Source organism: Pseudophryne corroboree, chromosome 3 (assembly GCF_028390025.1).
Source record: "Pseudophryne corroboree isolate aPseCor3 chromosome 3, aPseCor3.hap2, whole genome shotgun sequence".
NCBI lineage: Eukaryota > Metazoa > Chordata > Amphibia > Anura > Myobatrachidae > Pseudophryne > Pseudophryne corroboree.
Window position 1 is genome coordinate 279,352,156 of NC_086446.1, and position 24,590 is coordinate 279,376,745.

The following is a 24,590-nucleotide window of genomic DNA, read 5'->3' on the forward strand; positions in this document are numbered from 1 at the left end:
GATGGGAGCAGTGGTGCGGAGCAGGGGGGGCAGGATGGTAGTGAAAGGTACTCACTCTCGAAGTTAAACTAGAATGTCACCTGCTCCCCACAGCTCCTGGGTCCCAGCCGCTGTTGTTCCCTCTGTGAACAGTGGCAGCAGCCTCACACAGGGGCCGTGGTGCTAAGACAGATAGCCAGAGCAAGTGTCCCATCAACAGAGCAGCTCTCCTGTCCTCCAGGAGCCTCATACCGGGGAGTCGACAGGAGAAGCGCGGAGACACTGCATGGCACACGAACATATACATATATACATACACACACACACACACACACACACACATATACATACATACATACACACATATACATATATACACATACATACACACACATATACATACATACATACATACACACACATATACATACATACATACACACCAGTGAGCGCGGAGCAAAAATAAAAGTGGGTCCCATGGACCCTTCACTTTAAAAAATCTGGGTCCTACTCCATTTTTTGGGGAGCCTATATAAATCAATAGTGCATAATATAAGTACTATAATAAAATAAATCTGATATAGATAGATAGATAGATAGATAGATAGATAGATAGATAGATAGATAGATAGATAGATAGATAGATAGATAGATAGATAGATAGAGAGATAATGCAATATTGATTTATGCACCACATATTGCAATCCATGTACTTATGACCCAGAGAGGGGATGGCACAGCTCTGGGAAATGGGAGGTGTGGGTGTGTGTGTGTTTAGGTATACTGTTCCTCTTCAGCCACTGTGTGTGGAAGCACAAGTCTCAGAATAGCCAGAGGCTGGAGAGCCACAGGTTGCCCCGTTTAGCCTGATGTAACAATGTAACAGAAAGGTGAGCCCTTCTGTTACATTGTGCAACCCCCATCTTTGCATACCATACACTTGCGCCTAGTCCTGCTGCTAGCATACCGACTCCATTCAGGAGTCGATCCATCATCCCACCGGCAACTGCTGCTTAGCCGGCACCCGCAGGGAGAGTCCAAGTGATGTGGGAGGGGAAGCTGTGGTATTCGCTGTGTAAGGAGTCGCCCCCATGCAGGAAGTGTCACAGCACGGCACGCCGGGCTGACTGGGGATCACATGCCGCTCGCTGTAATGCAGTGCTCACTGCGGCGACTGTGACCCAGTCTGAGCGGCGGAATCAGCAGCAGCGCTAACTGTGGTTTGTTTCCCCTGTACTCAGTATGCCTATCCGCGGTAAGGGGGCGGGCATTCTCGGAGCAGAGCAAGTGGAGCTGTCCTGACGGGGAGATGTGGCGGTGATTTGACGTGGAGTGTGAGGATTCCTATTGGCGAAGTGAGACAGTGCGTCCAATGAGACCCACTAATTTTTTTAAACCGGGTCCCTCACTTTCTATAGCTCGTAAAAATGTGCTATGCCACGTATTTTGCGATCACTGCGACACATATACATACATACACACATACATACACACACATATACATATATACATACACACATATACATACATACAATACATACACACACTTTATCTCACCTTTTTTCCATCCACTTACAGCCCCACAGTCTGGTTAGCAGGAAGTGATCTGCCTTAGCTTGGGGGTTCCGTGTAGCCCCGCCCCTTTTCGTCCGTGTAGCTCCGCCCCTTTTCGGCCGCGTAGCTCCGCCCACTTTCCATCCGTTCATCATGCCTCTGCCACGGGAGGAGGGAAGGAGGGAGGGCTTTAAACTGATGGCTCTGCTGCCTGTCAGTTTGCAATTGTAGGCGGCGGCAGCAGCAGGGGGACAGGCCAGGCCCAGGACGGCGCAGCACAGGAATGCAGAGCAGGAAGGCGCCTCTCCGATCAGGCGCCTACCTGCTTTGCATCCCTTTGCTGAGCGGGTAGCGCCGGCCCTGGATTTAGCCAATTTTGGCTGTAACTTTGCATCATCGTAATCGACACTGGAGTCAGAATCCATGTCGGTATCTGTGTCAACAATTTGGGATAGTGGGCGCTTCTGAGACCCTGACGGCCTCTGCGACATAGGATCAGGCACGGGTTGGGACCCTGACTGTCCTGAGGCTTCAGCTTTTTCTAACCTTTTATGCAAGGAATTAACATTATCATTTAAAACCTTCCACATATCCATCCAATCAGGTGTCGGCGGAGACACCACATTCATTTGCTCCCGCTCTGCTTCCACATAGCCTTCCTCATCAGACATGTCGACACAAGCGTACCGACACACCACACACACAGGGAATGCTTTTTGAAGACAGTTCCCCCATAAGGCCCTTTGGAGAGACAGAGAGAGAGTATGCCAGCACACACCCCAGCGCTATATAACCCAGGAATAACACAGTAACTTAATGTTAACCCAGTAGCTGCTGTTTATATATTGTTTTTTGCGCCTAATTATGTGCCCCCCCCCTCTCTTTTTACCCTCTTCTACCGTGTATCTGCAGGGGAGAGCCTGGGGAGCTTCCTCTCAGCGGAGCTATGGAGAAAATATGGCGCTGGTGAGTGCTGAGGTAGAAGCTCCGCCCCCTCGGCGGCGGGCTTCTGTCCCGCTTAAATATGCAATTTTTGGCGGGGGCTCATACATATATACAGTGCCCAGCTGTATATATGTTTAACTATTGCCAAAAGAGGTCCCAAATGCTGCACAGGGCGCCCCCCCCCCTGCGCCCTTACAGTGACCGGAGTATGTGAGGTGTGTGGGAGCAATGGCGCACAGCTGCAGTGCTGTGCGTTACCTCAGTGAAGAACGGAGTCTTCTGCCGCCTGTGAAGTCTTCTTTGCTTCTCATACTCACCCGGCTTCTGTCTTCCGGCTCTGCGAGGGGGGCGGCGGCGCGGCTCTGGGATTGGACGACGAGGGTGAGATCCTGCGTACGATCCCTCTGGAGCTAATGGTGTCCAGTAGCCTAAGAAGCAGGACCTAGCTTCAGAGAGTAGGGCTGCTTCTCTCCCCTCAGTCCCACGATGCAGGGAGTCTGTTGCCAGCAGAGCTCCCTGAAAATAAAAAAACTAACAAAATACTTTCTCTCAGCAAACTCAGGAGAGCTCACTGAAGAGCACCCAGCTCGTCTGGGCACAGTATCAAACTGAGGTCTGGAGGAGGGGCATAGAGGGAGGAGCTAGTGCACACCAGGAACTAAATTCTTTCTTAAAGTGCCCATGTCTCCTGCGGAGCCCGTCTATCCCCATGGTCCTTACGGGGTCCCCAGCATCCACTAGGACGTTAGAGAAATTAGAATTTTATTTTACTTTAAGCTAATACAAATGCTTATTTGTGTAAACATTGCTAAAAGCAGGGAAAGGGCTAGGATCACCCTTGACATTACATGAAGCAGATATAGTTTATAAACAGACATGAAATTGGGTGGTGAAGGGTTACAGTGATGGTGTAAGGCTGTGCACTGCAGTTAGCAGCCTTTGGGGGGGCACAAGGAATGTCAACGGGGACACCCAATTAAAGTTGCGGTTACAGCGTACAACAAAGTGCACAAGGGGAAACCTTTGTGAAAAGCCAAGGGAAAGTGGGCGGGATCCTCAGGGCAAAGAGTTGGTCATGAGTGATTGACCTAGGTTGGGGTTACGTGGCCGGCGTGCGGGATTCCGGCAGGCAGCATACAGATGCCGGGATCCCGACCGCCAGAATGCCGGCATGGGGGTGAACGCAACAAAGCACCTTGCGGGCTCGCTGTGCTCGCCACACTGCGGACTCGGTGTTCTATTCCCACTCTATGGGTGTTATGGACACCCACGAGTAGGAATAGCCCCTGTTAATTGGTATTGTGGCTGGCAGTATTATGAGTCTTCAGGATACCGGCGTCGGTATGCTGACCACCGGAAGCCCGTGCGCCAGCCACGTATCCGCTTCCCGTTAACCCAAGTAGTTTTTTGCTGTGGCTAGAGGTGACATTAGAAGTGCTGTTTTCTTTGCTACCATCTTCCTTTATGTTTAATAAAGTTGTCAAGTCTTATCTATATATGTTTTTGTGTTCATTTGAAGGGAAAGTCATTGGTTGAGGTTGTTGCGATGTATAAGGGGAGGACAATAACTGTTATGCGGTTCAATCAGGAGATTTAGCGGACATTGGGTCTTTATTACGGGTGATCTTCAGTACGCCGAATGTCGGGATCCCGGCGCACAGTATACCGGCGCCGGAATCCCGACACCCGGCATACCGACAGATATTCTCCCTCGTGGGGGTCCACGACCCCCCTGGAGGGAGAATAAATAGCGTGGACACCAGAAGCCCCGTATCGCGTCACCCGGAATTGACGTTCCGCAGCGCCGTCCGAACTTCCGGTTAGGAGAGAGAGAGATGCCCCCGGCGGAGTTTGGAAAGCCGCTACTACAACCAGAGGACCGCAGGTAGGGTAGGGAAAGTTAAAACGCCCGCCTGGGCCCTCACAATACTGTTGAAAAAAGCGGACTGACTATATGCTATCGGGACTTTTTAAACAAAATCACTAAAAGAGCTTAAACATTTCTTTTATCTAACCACAATTCCTTTTTTTCAGCATTTGACCTAAACAGTATAACATTATTATCATTACAAGCGCTCCGTACTTTTACCTTTAAAGCTTGTTTTAAAACGATCGATCAAAGCCACTGATCATCGGCAGCTTTGACAAACCTCACCTTAAGGTATCTATCCCAAAACCCTTTTGGAGGAACTAATAGTCTGTGTACTCTCCTGTAAAACTGGGACCTTCCCCATAAAAGTGCGATTGTAAACCCTTTCATTTATTTAATAATCCCTTTCTTGAATGTAAAACACTCCAAAGGTTTAAGGGGGTATCCAATTAGCTGCGATAACTCGATCCGCAATGGCGGCTAAGGTTATCACACCTATCTCCTGAAAAATCAGCTTATCGCCACTGGGTCAAATGGCTGTTATTAGCATTTATTTTTAAAAATGTGGTAAAATTATAGATTTTTATTTCAGCAAAATAAGTGCTCTCATTAAATTTGGGGTACTTAAAAATGGTTATAAGTATATATTTGGGTCATTTTAGGGGACAGATAGATTAATGCCACCTGCAAGTCTAAAAACACTTGTCCTAATCATAACCCCAATTTCCATCACTTTGCATTTTTTTACCCCAACAATGACATGTTACTGGCCAATTCATAATAATTTTATTTATATAGCACTTTTTCTCCAACAGGACTCAAGGCGCTTATTAAAAATAATGAAAAACACGTAAGTTCCAAATTAGTCATTCAGGGGGGAGTCCCAGGAGTTCTGAACCAAGGGGGTGCATTTTTTGCTGCCCTGCGATCAGATAGTCGCCGCCTACAGGGGGAGGATGAATTTGCTGTGCAAGTGTGCGTCCGGATGTGTAGCAGAGCTGCATAAACTGATTTTGTGCAGTCTCTGCTCAGCCCAGGACTTACTCAGCCGCTGCAATTGCTTCTTGCTGATCGGGGCCGCAGCTGAAGTCAGACACCCTCCCTGCAAACGCTTTGACACGCCTGCGTTTGTCTGGACACTCCCTGGAAACGGTCAGTTGCACCCACAAACAGCCTCCTCCTGTCAATCACCTTGCGAACACCCGTGCAATTGGATTTATCGCACCATCCCATCGCTGACTGGCGATCCTTGTTGCTGCAGTCCGTCGTGCATGCACAGTTCAGATCTGATCGCACGCTGTGCAAAAATGCACAGCAGCGATCAGGTCTGAATTACCCCCCAAATCCAAACATTCGTAACTTAAAATCGGGATTTTGCTCTACTTATCCTCTGCTCACGGATGGTGAAGAGAAATTTGCAATAAACCCTATGAAGACTTATCGGGATAACTTTTCAAAGTTAACTGGATACCAAGTTTTTTACCAATACAGTATAATATTGCGAAACCGCATCTAATTGGTTAACACCCCTAAATACTCCTAAGGAACAATGCAACTAGCATTTGCAATGCTTCCTAGATGACATGTAGTGATTAGTGACATTAGACCATGCTTTGGTAATCTGCATAAATCTATGGGAGGGATAAACCATCTAGTGACTTCCAGTTACTGTGGAACTACAAGTGTCAGCATGCCATGTGGATAGAAGGGTCTGCTGTGATTTGTAATTTCACATGTAGGAAGCCACATGTCCCAGAGCAGTCAGCTAGTCACCAGCACTAGGATTTGCTCTTAGGGTGTCACCACTGACACTACTTATTACGAAGTTGCCCACACACAAGCCCTAGTAACCTCTCCTTGTCCGGGGCTCCTTCTCACCTTTCATTGCTCCCAGCCTCTTTCCTAGGCTGTGCCCTCTCAGGCTCCGCCATTCCTTGGAATGTCACAGAGAAGGAGTCTGCAGCAGTGGCGGATTGGAGCAATCACCCCCTCCCCTGCAGCACTGTGTGGTTGCGATCACTCTGTTCCTAGCTGTTTGTAATCTCTGTATGCTGCTTTGCCTGCATCACTGATCTTTGATTGATTATGTTGTCTGCATCAGTCTGGAGCTATGGAGTGCTGAGCTGCTAGTGAGCCTGCGGGGGATGGGGGTTGCTGTGCTATGTATCTCTCTGCCTGCAGGATGACCTGCTGTAAGATCAGTGAGTAAAATGCTAATTCAGACACAGGGGGCTGACTCATTTATATGGCCCATGAAAAAAAAAACCACAGGTCTTAACGTGAGGACGGTTAATTAATTGCCATACACATTGACTATTGTTAAATGTGTTCACGTAAAGATGATGGAAAGCTGATAGAACTAGGCTTACAATACCATCCCTTCTAACTGGGATACTAATGAATTACACAGATTCTGTGGCTGGCTGACTTCAAGCCTGCATGTCCCCTTGTTTTACCTTTTGTAATCCATTAATGAACAGCCCGGTTTAAAGGGATAGTATGGTACACCTAGATATAACAACCACAAGTCATTGAAACAAGATGGCTAATTACAATATTTCTCTGTTAACCACAGAGTTTTATTTTACACAAACTATTACTGCAGATTTATGATCTATATATGGCTGTAGGAATTGGGACATTGGATTGCCCTGCTTACTAGGGTGGAGTGAAACATTTTTTTTTCAAGATATCGAATAACTTGGGATGGCGAAAGTTGTTACATTGTGTGTGTATTTACTCCATATTTACATTTTTTAGGTCAATTCATATCTTCAGGTGCCACAATGGTCCTAAAGAGAACACATTTTTTGAAAAAAGAGTATCTTCATTATGGAGTTGTCATACCTAAGTCATCTCAAACTTCATATAGCTTGGGTGCTAAAAGTGTTAGTACAAGTACAAATTGTAAGAAAATAAATATGGATACTTATTTATAAAATCTGTTTTGGTGCCACAAGACAGCTAAAAATTGAGAAAATTGAATAAATAAACGGAAAAAATGGAAAAAATATAAAGCAAATATTTTTATTTATAGGAAAGGATCTATCTCGAATTTTATTGTACTCTTGTTTCTAAATTCAAAAACCTAAAAATTCAAAAAAACAACAATAACAAAACAACAAAATACTACTCTAAAATAGAAAACATTAAAAGTTAAAAATCACGCCAAGTTAAAATCCGATTTTTTGTTAAATTGAGCCATGATGTCTCTAGATTTCAACCAGGTTCTAATGTACCCATCTCTTTCGAGTTCACAGACTGCTGCAGCAGCCTCTGTTACTAAACGAACCCCATGCTTGTGCGTGTGACTCAAAAATCTGGGGAATGTCAGTAGCTCATTGTTGGGGATACATCTCTCGATAATTTCTCGGCTGATCGATCGTGTTAAGAGCGGTTCATAATCATCATTGGTGTAGCATTCGTGACCTATCATTTTGAAATATTCCGAAGCAGCAAAGTTCAGCTCAGGAACCTTGAATTTTCTGATTTGCTTCATAACTTTGTTCTCGTTTCTAATCTTTAGGATTCGGTGAAAAGACAGTTTTCTAATAGTCGCTCTGTTATCAGTTAGCATAGCTAGCAACATATTTTCAGGATGCGCGAAATACGCATTTCTCTGCATCACAGGATCAACAACTTTTTTCAGACTTTCAAGAAGGTATCTGCTGAAGAAAATCAATTTCCACAGATGTCGGGGTCCATTCCAAACTTCTGGCAGCGTTTTGATTTCAAACCAAACTGGTGCGTATACTTTTACTATATAGGGGTATATGCAATTGCGGTCGAATTCCGGCTGGAATTCAACCGTTTTTGGATTCGACACAATTCGACAGTCGAATCCCGGCCGCCGGGACCCAAATTCGACATATTCAATAGAAAACGGATTCAACAGTCCCGCTGTCGAAAAACGGACCAATTGACGAATAGTGTGCGTCCTGGATTAGACTTCATGGACAGCACAAAAGTGTTAAAAAAAAAAACCTGAAAAAAATTGCGTGGGGTCCCCCCTCCTAAGCATAACCAGCCTCGGGCTCTTTGAGCCGGTCCTGGTTGTAAAAATACGAGGGGAAAACTGACAAGGGATCCCCCGTATTTTTAAAACCAGCACCGGGCTCTGCGCCTGGTGCTGGTGCAAAAAATACGGGGGACAAAAAACATAGGGGTCCCCCGTATTTTTTACACCAGCATCGGGCTCCACTAGCTGGACAGATAATGCCACAGCCGGGGGTCACTTTTATACAGCGCCCTGCGGCCGTGGCATTAAATATCCAACTAGTCACCCCTGGCCGGGGTACCCTGGGGGAGTGGGGACCCCTTCAATCAAGGGGTCCCCCCCAGCCACCCAAGGGCCAGGGGTGAAGCCCGAGGCTGTCCCCCCCATCCAAGGGCTGCGGATGGGGGGCTGATAGCCTTGAGAAAAATGATAGAATACTGTTTTTTCCAGAAGAACTACAAGTTCCAGCAAGCCTCCCCCGCAAGCTGGTACTTGGAGAACCACAAGTACCAGCATGCAGGTGGAAAATCTGGCCCGCTGGTACCTGTAGTTCTACTGGAAAAAAAATACCCAAATAAAAACAGGAGACACACACCGTGAAAGTAAAAGTTTATTTCATACATGTCGACACACACATACTTACCTATGTTGACCCGCCGACTGCCACGCCCCCCTCGTCACTGAAGAATCCGGGGTACCTGTGAATAAAATTATACTCACCTGATCCAGTGTCCGGATCTTTTTAAATAATCCTCGTACTTGGCAAAACAACAAAACGGCAACCCGGACCAAACGGACTGAAAGGGGTCCCATGTTTACACATGGGACCCCTTTCCACGAATGCCGGGACCCCACGTGACTCCTGTCACAGAGGGTCCCTTCAGCCAATCAGCGAGCGCAACGTCGTGGCACTCTGCTGATTGGCTATGCGCGTCTGAGCTGTCAGACAGCGCATCTCAAAGCCTTACAATTATATTCAATGGTGGGAACTTTGCTGTCAGCGGTGAGGTCACCCGCGGTCAGCGGCTGACCGCGGGTAACCCCACCGCTGACCGCAAAGTTCCCACCATTGAAACTAATGGAGGGAGCTGTGCGATGCGCTGTCTGCCGGCTCAGACGCGCATACAGCCAATCAGGAGAGTACCACGAAGTGGCGCTTCCTGATTGGCTGAAGAGACCTTTCTGTGACAGCAGTCACGAGGGGGTCTCTGCATTCGGGGAAAGGGGTCCCATGTGTAAACATGGGACCCCTTTCAGTCCGCCTGGTCCGGGTGTTCGTTTTTTTTTTTTTTTGCCAAGTACGAGGATTATAATAAAAGACCACAGGACACTGGATCAGGTGAGTATAATTTTATTTTCAGGTACACCGTGGATTCTACTTGGACAAGTGGACAGAGGTCGGCGTGTGTCGACATGTGTGAAATAAAGTTTTACTCTCACGGTGTGCGTGTCCTGTTTTTATTTGGGTATTTTTTCCAGTAGAACTACAGGTACCAGCGGGCCCGTTTTTCTCCCGCATGCTGGTACTTGTGGTTCTCCAAGTACCAGCTTGCGGGGGAGGCTTGCTGGGACTTGTAGTACTACTGGAAAAACAATATTCTTTCAATTTTCAAAAGGCTATCAGCCCCCCATCCGCAGCCCTTGGATGGGGGGGACAGCCTCGGGCTTCACCCCTGGCCCTTGGGTGGCTGGAGGGGGGGACCCCTTGATTGAAGGGGTCCCCACTCCTCCAGGGTACCCCGGCCAGGGGTGACTAGTTGCGTATTTAATGCCACGGCCGCAGGGCGCTGTATAAAAGTGACCTCCGGCTGTGGCATTATCTACCCAGCTAGTGGAGCCCGATGCTGGTGTAAAAAATACGGGGGACCCCTACGCTTTTTGTCCCCCGTATTTTTTGCACCAGCACCAGGCGCAGAGCCTGGTGCTGGTTTTAAAAATACGGGGGATCCCATGTCAGTTTTCCCCCCGGATTTTTAGAACCAGGACCGGCTCGAAGAGCCCGAGGCTGGTTATGCTTAGGAGGGGGGACCCCACGCATTTTTTTTTTCTGATTTTTTCCATTCCATTAAAAAATATATATATATTTTTAAAAATATATAAATAATACTTGTGCCTCCAAAATAGACAAACCAAGTACCTAATCCCTTCTAATATACATAGATATGCTATTACCAATAAAAAAAATTTTGATTAGATTCCGCCAGCAAAGTGTGGCGGATTGAAAATGACGAATTTACTGTCTAAAAGCACTGTTGTTGTTTACAATCTTCAATTGAATATACTTTTGTCGAATTGCCGCATTTGTACCATTGCAGAAATGTCGAATTTGACAAATGTCGAATTTCCAAAAGTCGAATTTGGAAAGTCTGTTTTTTTGTCGAAAAGTACTGAATTGCATTGTCGAATTTTTTTTTTTTGGTGAAAATGTCCCGTTTTTCGACATTTTCGGGAATTCGACCGCAATTGCATATACCCCATAGTCTCCTTGCACCACATCAGAAAGTTATAGCTGTTTAAATGGTTGCAGAACAAAGGGATTCACCTTTACAGGATAAGAGGGGACAGACTAAGGTTATAAGGTGGTATTTGGTATGCAGCTGTAGGGTATTTTAAGGGAACAGTCCGGTGTTGGTCTGCGGAAGATCGCATGGAAGATCGCATGTTCCTGCGGATAGTTATGTGCAGAAGCAGAATATAGATATAAACTGTATTTACTGTATATTATGTATGCGGCGGGAATCCAGAGGAGACCACCCACAAGAGCAGTTGAGAAAGACATCGCCTACCTTTTCAAATCAACCTATGACCTCTCCTGTACTGTAAAAGTACATCCCTGTGTCCAATGGACAAAGGGACTACAGTATCCATTGTATTGCTTTTGGAAGACTTGTATAAATAAAGCCTGCTGCAGGCCGGCCAGACACAAGACTCACAACGTTATCTATTTGATTACGGAGGACTGGACCAGGAAGCGCATACGAATATTCTCACGTATGTACATTGACTGTAGCCATTATTCTGTTATATATATTGTCTTGTATTGTAGTGTATAATTTGTATTGTAAACCCCCTTTCAGAAATAATCCACTGTGGTGTCGGAACCCAGCGGTTAATCACAATTGGTGTCGTGTGCTCATTGCCCTGCTAAGGTTTAAAGTGTATTATTACTATTGTTGCATAGCATTGCTGTAGAAGGTTTAAAGTGTATCTCTGGGTGTGTATGCGCTGCAAGTACTTTGTACCGTCAGCGCGGCGTGTGTACGCAAAGTCCGTACACTACGGAACCCTTTTACGCTGATAGCGTAAAAGGTGCGTAGTGTGAATTAAGTATAGCGGCCGCAGCGGCTAAAGGTTTAAGGTGTGTTTAAGGTATAGCTTTCATTCCTGTAAAGATAATCAGCTTTATCAGGATCTTGCCGCGGGCAAGCAGGACTTTTGCCCGGGGTGCCGCCTTCCGGAGGGCGCCGCACCATGGCAAGATCCGCTACTACTGTGCCACCCGCTGCCCGCTGTGTCCCCCGCTGGTCCCGCTGTGAAGGGAACTAGCCGCTACGTGTCTAGTTTCCCTTCGTGGAGAGGACCTTTGCTGTGTGGTGCGCGATGACGTCATTGCGCACCGCACAGCATTGTGGGACTGACACAGACGCTAGGGGTCATAATTGACCTCTAGTGTCTGTCTATGCCAGATCCGAGGAGAGGAGCGGTGCCGGCGGAGGTCTGCAGCGGTCGGGAGCGGGGATAGTAAGCATTTTTTTTTTCAGCGGCGCTACTCTACTGTACAGGGGGCGTGACTGATCACGCCCCCTGTATGAAGCCACACCCCTATTTCCCGCCTGGGGCGCCAAAAGGGCAAGAACCGGCCCTGCATCAGTCTTAACATTTTTAATACCCAAGCTTATTGAAATAATGGAATTCATGGAATAAAAAAAAAAATTAAATTTTATACCTTTTATCAAAACTTTTAACACCCTGTGGCACCTCAAGATGACATCCAATTTTTATGAAATTTTGAGGCGATGTTAAGTACATGGAGCAACAACTTTTGCACACCCAAGCATTTTTGATTTCTAAAAAAGTGAACATTTATGATTTTTCACTCCACCCTACTGCTTACAGATAGTAGACTGTATCATTTATGCATTTACATAAATGCTCTTAAACTTGTTAAAAAAAACTGAATGGTGCAAGCTATACAGTAGACATCAGGTTGTACTGTACCCAATCACCCATCAGTGACATTCTAGCAGATGTAGTGCTGGAATACATACTAATCTCGGTGGTTACATGACCGATCGCAGCATCCCAACACTGCAGATCCCGACACCCTAATCCTCAGGTGTCGGCGACTATGGCTAACCCTCAGGGGGTGACGGCTATGACTAACCCCCCCCCCCAGTGCATAACCCCCCCCCCCCCCACAGGCCCTAAACCGTACCCCGATACTGACCATTGAGATGTTAACTGTTGGTGATCTGGTCTCCTGAGTGGCGTCAGGATTCCGGCGTCTGTCACATGACCGCCGGGATTCTGAACGCATCCTGTACTGCTGTATTATCAAATATAACCAATATTGAACTATGGGGCCTAATTTATGATTGTACACAATTCCAACGTTTACACAACTGAGCAGTTATCGGCAGACTGCACATGCACTGTGAGCACACTGCACACGCGCCAAGGTACCTTTACTGACGGCGAGGATTTAAATGCAGAGTGATTTACAGAAAGGGACCGTTTGGGGAAGCAAAAGGGGAACGGTGGCAAAAACGCAGGTGTGTCATGTGCATTTTTTGAGGGAATGTATCTGCCTTCAGCTTTAATCAAGTACGTAGAGAAACATGGCGCCAGCATCGCTACTGCCGCAGCCAGTCTGCGTGGAGTCTATGTTGCACGTTTCTGCGTCGATGCTACGTATGTGTACAGAGTTGCTGAAGACTTTGCGATTTCTCCGGTGAGCAGCTCTTTTTATTTCTGGGCTGTATCACTTGCAATGATTAGCAATTCTGTAGCCTGAAAAATCAAAATTGCGTAGGTTTTTCTGTACAAACATGAATAAGGCCCTATATACACAATGCAAATTCACATTTTCCACCTGGAAAACGTTGGGCCTAATTCAGATCTGATCGCAGCAGCAAATTTGTTAGCAAATGTGCAAAACCATGGCCCTCATTCCGAGTTGTTCGCTCGTTCTTTTTCATTGCATCGCAGCGATTTTCCGCAAACTGCGCATGCGCAATGTTCGCACTGCGACTGCGCCAAGTAAATTTGCTAAGAAGTTTTGTATTTTACTCACGGCATTACAAGGTTTTTTCTTCGTTTTGGTGATCGGAGTGTGATTGACAGGAAGTGGGTGTTTCTGGGCGGAAACTGGCCGTTTTATGGGAGTGTGTGGAAAAACGCTGCCGTTTCTGGGAAAAACGTGGGAGTGGCTGAAGAAACGGGGGAGTGTCTGGGCGAACGCTGGGTGTGTTTGTGACGTCAAACCAGGAACGACAAGCACTGAACTGATCGCACTGGAAGAGTAAGTCTCGAGCTACTCAGAAACTGCACAGAAAAATCTTTTCGCAACATTGCGAAAACTTCGTTCGCAATTCTGCTAAGATACACTCCCAGGAGGCGGTGGCTTAGCGTGTGTACTGCTGCAAAAAGCGGCTAGCGAGCGAACAACTCGGAATGAGGGCCCATGTGCACTGCTGGGGGGGGACGACAGATAGAACATGTGCAGAGAGTTAGATTTGGGTGGGGTGTGTTCAAACTTAAATCTAAATTGCAGTGTAAAAATAAAGCAGTCAGTATTTACCCTGCACAGAAACAAAATAACCCACCCAATTCTAACTCTCTCTGCAAATGTTATATCTGCCCCCCCCCCCCTGTAGTGCACATGGTTTTGCCCAATTGCTAACAAACTTGCTGCTGCGATCAACTCAGAATTACCCCCATGGTTTTGCCCATTAGCTAACAAATTTGCTGCTGCGATCAGATCTGAATTAGGCCCCTTGTTTTCTCTTACGTCCTAGAGGATGCTGGGGACTCCAAAAGGACCATGGGGTATAGACGGGATCCGCAGGAGCTTGGGCACACTAAAAAGACTTAAGACTGGGTGTGAACTGGCTCCTCCCTCTATGCCCCTCCTCCAGACCTCAGTTAGACTTTGTGCCCAGGAGTCACTGGATGCACACTAGGGGAGCTCTCCTGAGTTTCTCTAGAAAATACTTTTTGTTAGGTTTTTTATTTTCAGGGAGCCCTGCTGGCTACAGGCTCCCTGCAGTGTGGGAGTGAGGGGAGAAAAGCAGGACCTACTTCTGTGAGTTTCAAGGCTCTGCTTCTCGGCTACTGCACACCATTAGCTGCAGAGGGTTCGATCACTTGGTGCGCCTAGCTGCTTGTTCCCGGAGCCACGCTGTCAATCCCCTCACAGAAGCCAGAAGACAGAAGTCGGGTGAGTATGAGAAGATCAGAAGACTTCAGGACGGCAGAAGACTTCAGTGACGGAAGGTACAGCACAGCGGCAACGCTGTGCTCCATGCTCCCACACACATCAGCAACGGTATTTCACTGGGAGCAGGGTGCTGGGGGGGGCGCCCTGGGCAGCATGTTACTGGAGCTTCTTAGGGCGGCACAAAGATTGTGGGTGCCTCGGCACCGTGTACAGACCCCCGCCGGCATTTTTAAACAATTTTGAATTTGGCGGGCCGAAGCGCGCCGGGAAGGGGGCGGAGCTTCGCCCCGCAGCTCACGGGCGCCATTTTACCTGCAACACGCGGCTGAGGGATAGAGACGCTGCGGGGACCTCCACGCTTCTCCAAGTAACGGGGGGGGGGGGGCTTTTTAAGAGGGGGGCCGCAGTGTGGTGCTTAATAGTGGGATAAGGCAGCGCTGGGTACATATATCGTTCTTTGCGATATATGGGCGCTGAGGCGTGAGCTGGCATACTCCCTCTGTGTCCTCTATCTGGGCTTTTTTGTAGGCCTGTCACCTAGCAGGGACGTTCTGTGTGTTGTGGTGTGTCGGTACTACGTGTCGGCATGTCTGAGGCTGAAGCTTATTCACCGGAGGAGGTTATTGGGGGAGCGGATGCGGGGCTAGAGTTGGGACTGTCGACGCATTGCTCAGTACGATAAACTCGAATGTAGCTTCCTTATCAAAGAGATTAGATAAGTCTGAGGCACAGACCCAGGTGTGGAAAAAGTCCATGGAAGAGGCTTTGTCTCAGGTTCAGACCCCATCTGGGTCGCAAAAGTGGCCATTTACTCAGGTGGTAGATACTGATACCGACACGGACTCTGATTCCGACGTCGATTTCACTGGGGCAGCGTTACATCCACGTTTAGTTAAGAGTATTCAGTACATGATTGTGGCTATAAAAGATGTTTTACACACATTTCTGATGAACCTGCGGTGCAGGAAACTAGGATTTGCTTGTTCAAGGGAAAAAAACCTGAGGTGAAATTTCCCCCCTCTCATGAAATGAATACTCTTTGTGAAAAGGCTTGGGAGTCGCCGGATAAGAAATGGCAGATTCCCAAGAGAATTTACATGGCGTATCCTTTCCCCTCTGATGACAGGGAAAAATGGGAGGCATCTCCAACTGTTGACAAAGCTTTGTCTCGTTTGTCTAAGAAAGTGGCACTTCCGTCTCCTGACACGGCAGCTCTCAAAGATCCGGCGGATCGCAAGCTGGAGACGTCTCTGAAGTCCATTTTTCGCTAATTCGGGTGCATTGCTCAGACCCGCTGTGGCGTCGGTATGGGTGAGTAGTGCTATTGCTAAATGGGCTGAGAATTTAGCTAATGATATGGATACTCTGGATAAAGATAATGTCCTTCTAACTCTTGGTTATATTAAGGACGCTGCAGATTACATAAAAGATGCGGCGAGGGACGTCTGTCTCTTGGGTTCAAGAACCAATGCCATGTCGATATCAGCCAAGAGGGCCCTGTGGATCCATCAATGGAACACTGATGCCGACTCCAAGAGGGCTATGGAAGCGCTACCCTTCAAAGGTACTGTCTTGTTTGGGGACGGCTTGGCTGACCTGGTCTTGACCGCGACTGCGGGTAAGTCCTCTTTTCTTCCTTATGTTCCTACACAACAGAAAAAGGCACCACATCAGCAGATGCAGTCCTTTCTTCACAATAAATACAGGCGTGGAAAAGGCTCATCCTTCCTCGCTTCAAAAGGTAGAGGAAGGGGAAGGAAACTGTCACGATCCGGGTATCTGGACGCCATTACTTACCCTTCAGATGCCTCCTAAGGCGGGCTCAGCGTTCCAGGACCGGATTCCGCTGTTCCTGAGTTTCCACATGCAGAGTGTCAGAGTGGTGTTTTCATCAGCCGCGGCTTCCGCTGTGCCCGCGTGGTTAAATGTGCATCTATCAGCCTGGCGTCTCCTGTCTCCGGTGGCCGGCGCCGCCATTACTGTTTCCCAGACCACATGGATTACAAACCAAACTTCCCTCCAAGTGTCTGCATGGGCGCAGCCATCTTGGATTTTGTCATCTGATCATTTCCACCAATCTGCTGTCTGTATTGTTGTTTTGCATAATTGCCTAGCCAACCCCTTCCTTGCTGCAGGTATAAGTAAGCTGTGCCTGAGCAAGGAAGACGTCAGTGCTTTGGTTGTCAAACCTAGTTCCTGTTTGTCTCTCTCCTGTGATTGTCTTCCAGGTTCCAGCTCCTGTCTCAAGACTTCCACCATAGAGACCCGCACCAGCATTCCACCTGCGGTGTAGCCTGACTCTCCAATCCATTGTGGATTCATCTGTTTCCAGCTACAACATTACCTGCTTCCAGATCAGCTTCCAGCAGAGTACAGCTTCCCTTAAAGGGCCGGTGTCCTTTCTACACTTTACCACTCTCCACCGGTATTATTATTTCTCCGCTCTCAAATTCTACATTTCAGTTCATATTTCATCGCTCCCAAGTTCATTTATTATTTAACTGGTTCCAGCCAGTATCCACTCCGTGCTAACAACAGTCTGGTTCCAGCCAGTATCCACAGCAGCTGTTTTACCTTCAGCAACCCAGCTTTTCCTGGAACACCAGCTGGCACAATCCTGGGTTATCTCCATTGCTACAGTCGGGCCTGGTAAGGACTTTCCATCTAGTAGATCATAAGAACTATCTCACACTACCAGTGCCCTGTGGCTCCTGCCATCCTGTAGTACCCAGGAACTGTATTTATTATTTGCTGACTTTTACGTTTTCTTTTACTGCTGCTGTGTTGCGGAGTTGTCATAATAAACATCATTGACTTTTATCCAAGTTGTCGTGGTCACGCCTTCGGGCAGTTATTATTCATGTTACTTACATGTCCAGGGGTCTGATACAACCTCCCAGGTTCCGGTACATCTCAGCCCCTACAACTGAGGCTGCCTCCCGTCAGCTCAGGCCCTCAGTTGTGACAGTAAGCACTGACCTAATGAATCCAGCCGGAGACCAGGATCAAGCGGCCAGGCCGATGCAAGAACTGGCAGCCCGACTAGAACATCAGGAGGCTGCACAGGGCCACATCATCCGCTGTCTCCAGGATCTCTCTACTCGGCTGGATGGGATTCAGACAACTCTCCGTGGATCAGGCGCATCTGGTGCGTCAACCACAGTGACTCCAGCTATAACCCCACCCACCTTACCCATTTCTGCTCCACGTCTTCATCTTCCAACGCCAGCAAAATTTGACGGATCTCCAAGATTCTGCAGGGGATTTCTCAACCAGTGTGAGATTCAGTTTGAGCTACAACCTGGCAATTTTCCCAGTGACCGTACAAAAATTGCCTACATCATCTCTCTTCTCAGTGGCTCCGCCCTTGACTGGGCATCACCGTTATGGGAGAGGTCCGACACCCTGCTATCTTCTTACACTGCATTCGTGTCAACATTCAGGCGCATCTTCGACGAGCCAGGCCGGGTAACCTCAGCTTCATCCGAGATTCTCCGTTTACGCCAGGGGTCACGTACTGTAGGACAATATCTGATACAGTTCCAGATCCTGGCATCCGAACTGGCATGGAACGACGAGGCCCTGTATGCTGCATTCTGGCATGGCTTATCTGAGCTTATTAAAGATGAGTTAGCTACCAGAGACTTACCTTCTAAGTTAGATGAGCTAATCTCACTCTGCACGAAAGTTGATTTACGTTTCAGAGAGAGAGCAACTGAGCGTGGAAGATCATCTGCTCCAAAATCTTCTGCTCCTCCTCCTCGTCAACTGTCACCATCTAAAGATGAGCCCATGCAAATTGGCCGTTCCCGTTTAACTCCTGCTGAGCGCCGAAGACGTCTCTCTGAGTCTCTTTGTCTTTACTGTGCAGCTCCGTCTCACACCATCAATGCCTGTCCCGAACGTCCGGGAAAACTCCAAACCCTAGCTCGCCCAGGAGAGGGCCGGCTAGGAGTAATGATCTCCTCTCCATCTCCTCATGATTGTAATCTCCCAGTCTCGCTTCAAGTTGCTCAACGTTATCGGAACGTCATTGCTCTCCTTGATTCCGGAGCAGCTGGGAACTTTATTACTGAAGCCTATGTTAAACGGTGGTCCCTACCCACCGAGAGACTTCCTTCCTCCTTTTCCTTAACTGCCGTGGATGGCAGTAAAATTTTTGATACTGTTATTGCTCTAAGGACTCTACCAGTTCGTCTGAGAGTGGGAGTTCTTCATTCCGAACTTATTTCACTTTTAGTGATTCCAAGAGCCACACATCCTGTGGTCCTGGGCCTTCCATGGCTCCGTCTTCACAATCCTACAATTGATTGGACGACGACGCAAATCCTGGCATGGGGTTCCTCCTGTGCAGAGACATGTTTGTTTAAAGTATTGCCTGTCTGTTCTTCCTCCCCCAGGTCGTCTGATGTTCCACCTCCTCCATATCAAGATTTCACGGATGTGTTCAGTAAAGCTTCTGCTGATATCCTTCCTCCTCATAGAGAATGGGACTGCCCGATTGATCTCGTTCCAGGGAAGGTTCCACCTCGAGGCCGAACTTATCCGTTGTCTCTCCCCGAGACGCATTCTATGGAGGAATACATTAAAGAGAACCTAGCAAAGGGGTTCATTCGACCTTCTTCTTCTCCAGCCGGCGCAGGCTTCTTTTTTGTAAAGAAGAAAGATGGTGGTCTGCGGCCGTGCATCGACTACAGAGGTTTGAACGACATTACCATCAAGAACCGCTATCCTTTACCCCTGATTATTGAGCTCTTTGACAGAGTTAGCGGAGCTACCATCTTTACAAAGCTGGACCTGAGAGGTGCATACAATCTCATCCGGATCCGTGAGGGTGACGAGTGGAAGACCGCATTTAACACCCGTGACGGACATTATGAGTACCTCGTCATGCCCTTCGGATTGAGCAATGCTCCAGCTGTCTTCCAGCATTTCGTCAATGAGATCTTCAGAGACATTCTATACCGTCATGTCGTGGTCTATCTAGATGATATCCTCATTTTTGCCAACGATTTAGAGGAACATCGTTTCTGGGTAAAGGAGGTTCTGTCCCGTCTCCGTGTCAATCATCTCTACTGCAAATTAGAGAAATGCGTCTTTGAAGTCAAGTCCATTCCGTTTCTAGGGTACATTGTGTCCGGTTCCGGACTAGAGATGGATCCTGAGAAACTACAAGCAATCCAGAATTGGCCGGTACCCTTAACCCTCAAAGGGGTCCAGAGGTTCTTAGGGTTCGCCAATTATTACCGAAAGTTTATACGAGACTTTTCCACCATTGTGGCGCCTATTACTGCTTTCACCAAGAAGGGTGCTAACCCGTCCAAGTGGTCTGAAGAAGCCATGCAAGCTTTTCATCTTTTAAAACAGAGGTTCATCTCTGCACCTGTCCTGAAACAGCCTGACATCGACTCTCCTTTCATCTTAGAGGTGGATGCCTCCTCCGTTGGAGTAGGAGCGGTGTTATCTCAGAGGGCTAAAGATGGTCATTTACATCCTTGCAGTTTCTTCTCACGGAAGTTCTCCCCAGCGGAGCGCAACTATGCCATTGGCGACCAGGAGTTGCTAGCCATCAAGCTCGCTCTAGAGGAGTGGAGATATCTGTTGGAGGGAGCTTCTCATTCAATCACCATCCTTACAGACCACAAGAACCTTCTATATCTAAAAGGCGCACAATGTCTCAACCCTCGTCAGGCCAGATGGGCACTTTTCTTTTCCAGGTTCGACTTTAAACTCCAGTTCTGTCCGGGCTCTCAGAATCGCAAGGCCGATGCCCTTTCCCGCTCATGGGAGCAAGAAAATGAGTCAGAGTCTTCAGACAAGCATCCTATTATAAATCCGTTGGCATTCTCCACGGTAGGGATGGACTCTATGCCCCCATCAGGGAAAAGTTTTGTGAAGCCGACACTAAGGAAGAAGCTCATGCATTGGGCCCATGCTTCCCGTTTTGCCGGACATACAGGTATCCAAAAAACCCTGGAGTTTATCTCTAGGTCCTATTGGTGGCCAACTCTGAAAAAGGACGTTTTGGAGTTTATTGCATCTTGCCCAAAGTGTGCTCAACATAAAGTATCCCGCCAGTCGCCTGCGGGGCAACTGGTTCCACTATCTGTTCCCCGTCGACCATGGACCCATTTGTCGATGGATTTTATTACTGATTTGCCCATGTGCAACAAGTTCAATACCATCTGGGTGGTAGTTGACCGGTTCACCAAGATGGCACACTTCATTCCTCTCACCGGTCTTCCGTCAGCTTCCAAGTTGGCTCAAGTATTCATACAAGAGATCTTCCGACTCCACGGTCTTCCAGAAGAAATTATCTCAGATCGAGGAGTTCAATTCACAGCCAAATTCTGGCGAAGTTTATGTCAAGTCCTCCAAGTCAAATTAAAGTTTTCCACGGCTTACCATCCTCAGACCAATGGTCAAACTGAGAGGGTGAATCAGGACTTGGAGGCCTTCCTCCGCATCTATGTGTCCTCCTCTCAAGATGACTGGGTTCAATTACTTCCCTGGGCCGAGTTCTGTCATAACAACCAGTATCATTCTTCATCTTCTTCAACACCATTCTTCACCAACTTTGGATTCCACCCTAAAGTCCCTGAGTTCCAACCGCTTCCAGCAACTTCTGTTCCCGCAGTGGATATCACCTTGCATCAGTTTGCCAATATCTGGAAGAGCGTACGATCAGCTCTGCTCAAGGCATCGTTCAGGTACAAGAAGTTTGCGGATAAGAAGCGTCGAGCAGTTCCTGCTCTCAAGGTGGGTGATCGGGTATGGTTATCCACGAAGAATTTGAGGTTAAGAGTTCCCAGTATGAAGTTTGCACCTCGCTACATCGGTCCTTTTAAAATTGATCAAGTCATCAATCCTGTTGCTTACAGACTCCAGTTACCTCCCTTCTTAAAAATACCCAGGACATTCCATGTTTCCCTGTTGAAACCGCTAATCTTGAATCGGTTTCATTCCTCACTTCCACCAACTCCGAAAGTCCAAACTCAACGAGGCGTTGAGTATGAAGTGGCCAAGATCCTGGACTCACGTCACCGTTACGGTCAACTTCAGTATCTCATTGACTGGAAGGGCTATGGTCCTGAAGAACGCTCTTGGACCAATGCCTCAGACGTCCATGCTTCTGCCTTGGTCCGAAATTTCCACGCAAAGTTTCCTTTAAAGCCTAAGAAGTGTCCTGGGGCCACTCCTAAAGGGGGGGGTGCTGTCACGATCCGGGTATCTGGACGCCATTACTTACCCTTCAGATGCCTCCTAAGGCGGGCTCAGCGTTCCAGGACCGGATTCCGCTGTTCCTGAGTTTCCACATGCAGAGTGTCAGAGTGGTGTTTTCATCAGCCGCGGCTTCCGCTGTGCCCGCGTGGTTAAATGTGCATCTATCAGCCTGGCGTCTCCTGTCTCCGGTGGCCGGCGCCGCCATTACTGTTTCCCAGACCACATGGATTACAAACCAAACTTCCCTCCAAGTGTCTGCATGGGCGCAGCCATCTTGGATTTTGTCATCTGATCATTTCCACCAATCTGCTGTCTGTATTGTTGTTTTGCATAATTGCCTAGCCAACCCCTTCCTTGCTGCAGGTATAAGTAAGCTGTGCCTGAGCAAGGAAGACGTCAGTGCTTTGGTTGTCAAACCTAGTTCCTGTTTGTCTCTCTCCTGTGATTGTCTTCCAGGTTCCAGCTCCTGTCTCAAGACTTCCACCATAGAGACCCGCACCAGCATTCCACCTGCGGTGTAGCCTGACTCTCCAATCCATTGTGGATTCATCTGTTTCCAGCTACAACATTACCTGCTTCCAGATCAGCTTCCAGCAGAGTACAGCTTCCCTTAAAGGGCCGGTGTCCTTTCTACACTTTACCACTCTCCACCGGTATTATTATTTCTCCGCTCTCAAATTCTACATTTCAGTTCATATTTCATCGCTCCCAAGTTCATTTATTATTTAACTGGTTCCAGCCAGTATCCACTCCGTGCTAACAACAGTCTGGTTCCAGCCAGTATCCACAGCAGCTGTTTTACCTTCAGCAACCCAGCTTTTCCTGGAACACCAGCTGGCACAATCCTGGGTTATCTCCATTGCTACAGTCGGGCCTGGTAAGGACTTTCCATCTAGTAGATCATAAGAACTATCTCACACTACCAGTGCCCTGTGGCTCCTGCCATCCTGTAGTACCCAGGAACTGTATTTATTATTTGCTGACTTTTACGTTTTCTTTTACTGCTGCTGTGTTGCGGAGTTGTCATAATAAACATCATTGACTTTTATCCAAGTTGTCGTGGTCACGCCTTCGGGCAGTTATTATTCATGTTACTTACATGTCCAGGGGTCTGATACAACCTCCCAGGTTCCGGTACATCTCAGCCCCTACAACTGAGGCTGCCTCCCGTCAGCTCAGGCCCTCAGTTGTGACAGAAACCTTCTGCAGGTTCGGACGCCCAGGACCAAAAGTCCTCACCTGCTGCTACCAAGTCCACCGCATGACGCTGGGACTTCCCTGGGGGAGTCCGAACCGGTGGGGGGCCGTCTACGAAGTTTCAGTCAGGTCTGGATTCAATCAGGCCTGGATCCTTGGGTACTAGAGATCGTGTCTCAGGGATACAAACTGGAGTTTCAGGAGATGCCCCCTCACCGGTTCTTCATTTCGGCATTACCAGTAGTTCTTCCGGACAGGGAGGTGGTGCTAGCAGCGATTCAAAAACTGTGTCTACAGAGGGTCATTATTCCCGTCCCCTTGTCTCAGCGGGGGGAGGGGTTCTACTCGAGCCTCTTTGTTGTGCCGAAACCGGACGGTTCGGTCAGACCAATTCTAAATTTAAAATCCCTCAATCCATACTTGAAAGTTTTCAAGTTCAAGATGGAATCCCTTCGAGCTGTGATCTCCAGCCTAGAAGGGGGGGATTTTATGGCGTCAGTCGACATAAAGGATGCCTACTTACATGTCCCGATATATCCTCCGCATCAGGCTTTCCTCAGGTTTGCGATACAGGATTCTCATTACCAATTTCAGACGTTGCCGTTTGGGCTTTCCACGGCTCCGAGGATTTTCACCAAGGTCATGGCGAAAATGATGGTTCTTCTTCGCAGACAAGGGGTTTCAATTATCCCGTACTTGGACGATCTCCTGATAAAGGCGAGGTCCAAGGAATGATTACTGAAAAGTGTGGAGTTGTCTCTATCGGTCCTGCGACAACACGGATGGGTCCTCAATTTGCCGAAATCCCAGTTGATTCCAACCACTCGGCTTACGTTTCTGGGCATGATTCTGGACACGGAGGTACAGAAGGTATTCCTTGCAGAAGAAAAGGCTCTGGAATTGCAGACGATGGTCAGAGAACTTCTGAAGCCGTCGAGTGTGTCGATACATCATTGTACTTGGGTTCTGGGGAAGATGGTTGCGGCGTACGAAGCCATTCCATACGGCAGATTTCACGCCTGCGTGTTTCAGTGGGACTTGCGAGAGCAAATGGTCCGGGTCTCATCTACACATTCACCGGAAGATAAGTTTATCTCCCAGAGCCAGAATTTCTCTCCTGTGGTGGCTACAAGTGAATCACCTCCTGGGGGGACGCCGATTCGGTATCCAGGAGTGGGTACTTCTGACAACAGATGCAAGTCTCCGGGGCTGGGGCGCAGTCACCCAAGGAAGAAATTTCCAGGGAAAATGGTCGCTCCAGGAAGCCTGTCTCCACATAAATATTCTAGAGTTAAGAGCCATTTACAACGGCCTGCTCCAAGCAAGAAGTCTTCTTCAGGGTCGACCGCTCCTGGTACAGTCAGACAACATCACAGCGGTGGCCC

General features: G+C 48.0%; 1 protein-coding gene and 1 long non-coding RNA gene across 4 annotated transcripts in view; one reads left to right on the plus strand and one right to left on the minus strand.

Annotated features, from left to right (window-relative positions):
- UCKL1 (uridine-cytidine kinase 1 like 1) overlaps positions 1–6,447 on the minus strand; it is a 177,602-nt gene extending 171,155 nt beyond the window's left edge. The window contains exon 1 of one of the 2 annotated variants that reach the window (XM_063959197.1): positions 6,227–6,447. In XM_063959197.1, coding sequence (XP_063815267.1) covers positions 6,227–6,279 — 53 coding nt within the window. In that variant the 5' untranslated portion in view covers positions 6,280–6,447. The remainder of the gene's footprint in view (positions 1–6,226) is intronic. The other variant, XM_063959199.1, reaches the window with a different exon arrangement.
- A 21-nt stretch (positions 6,448–6,468) lies between these two features.
- LOC135055307 (uncharacterized) overlaps positions 6,469–24,590 on the plus strand; it is an 82,565-nt gene continuing 64,443 nt past the window's right edge. For both annotated transcript variants that reach the window (XR_010243713.1, XR_010243714.1), the window contains exon 1: positions 6,469–6,549. This is a non-coding gene — a long non-coding RNA (uncharacterized LOC135055307). The remainder of the gene's footprint in view (positions 6,550–24,590) is intronic.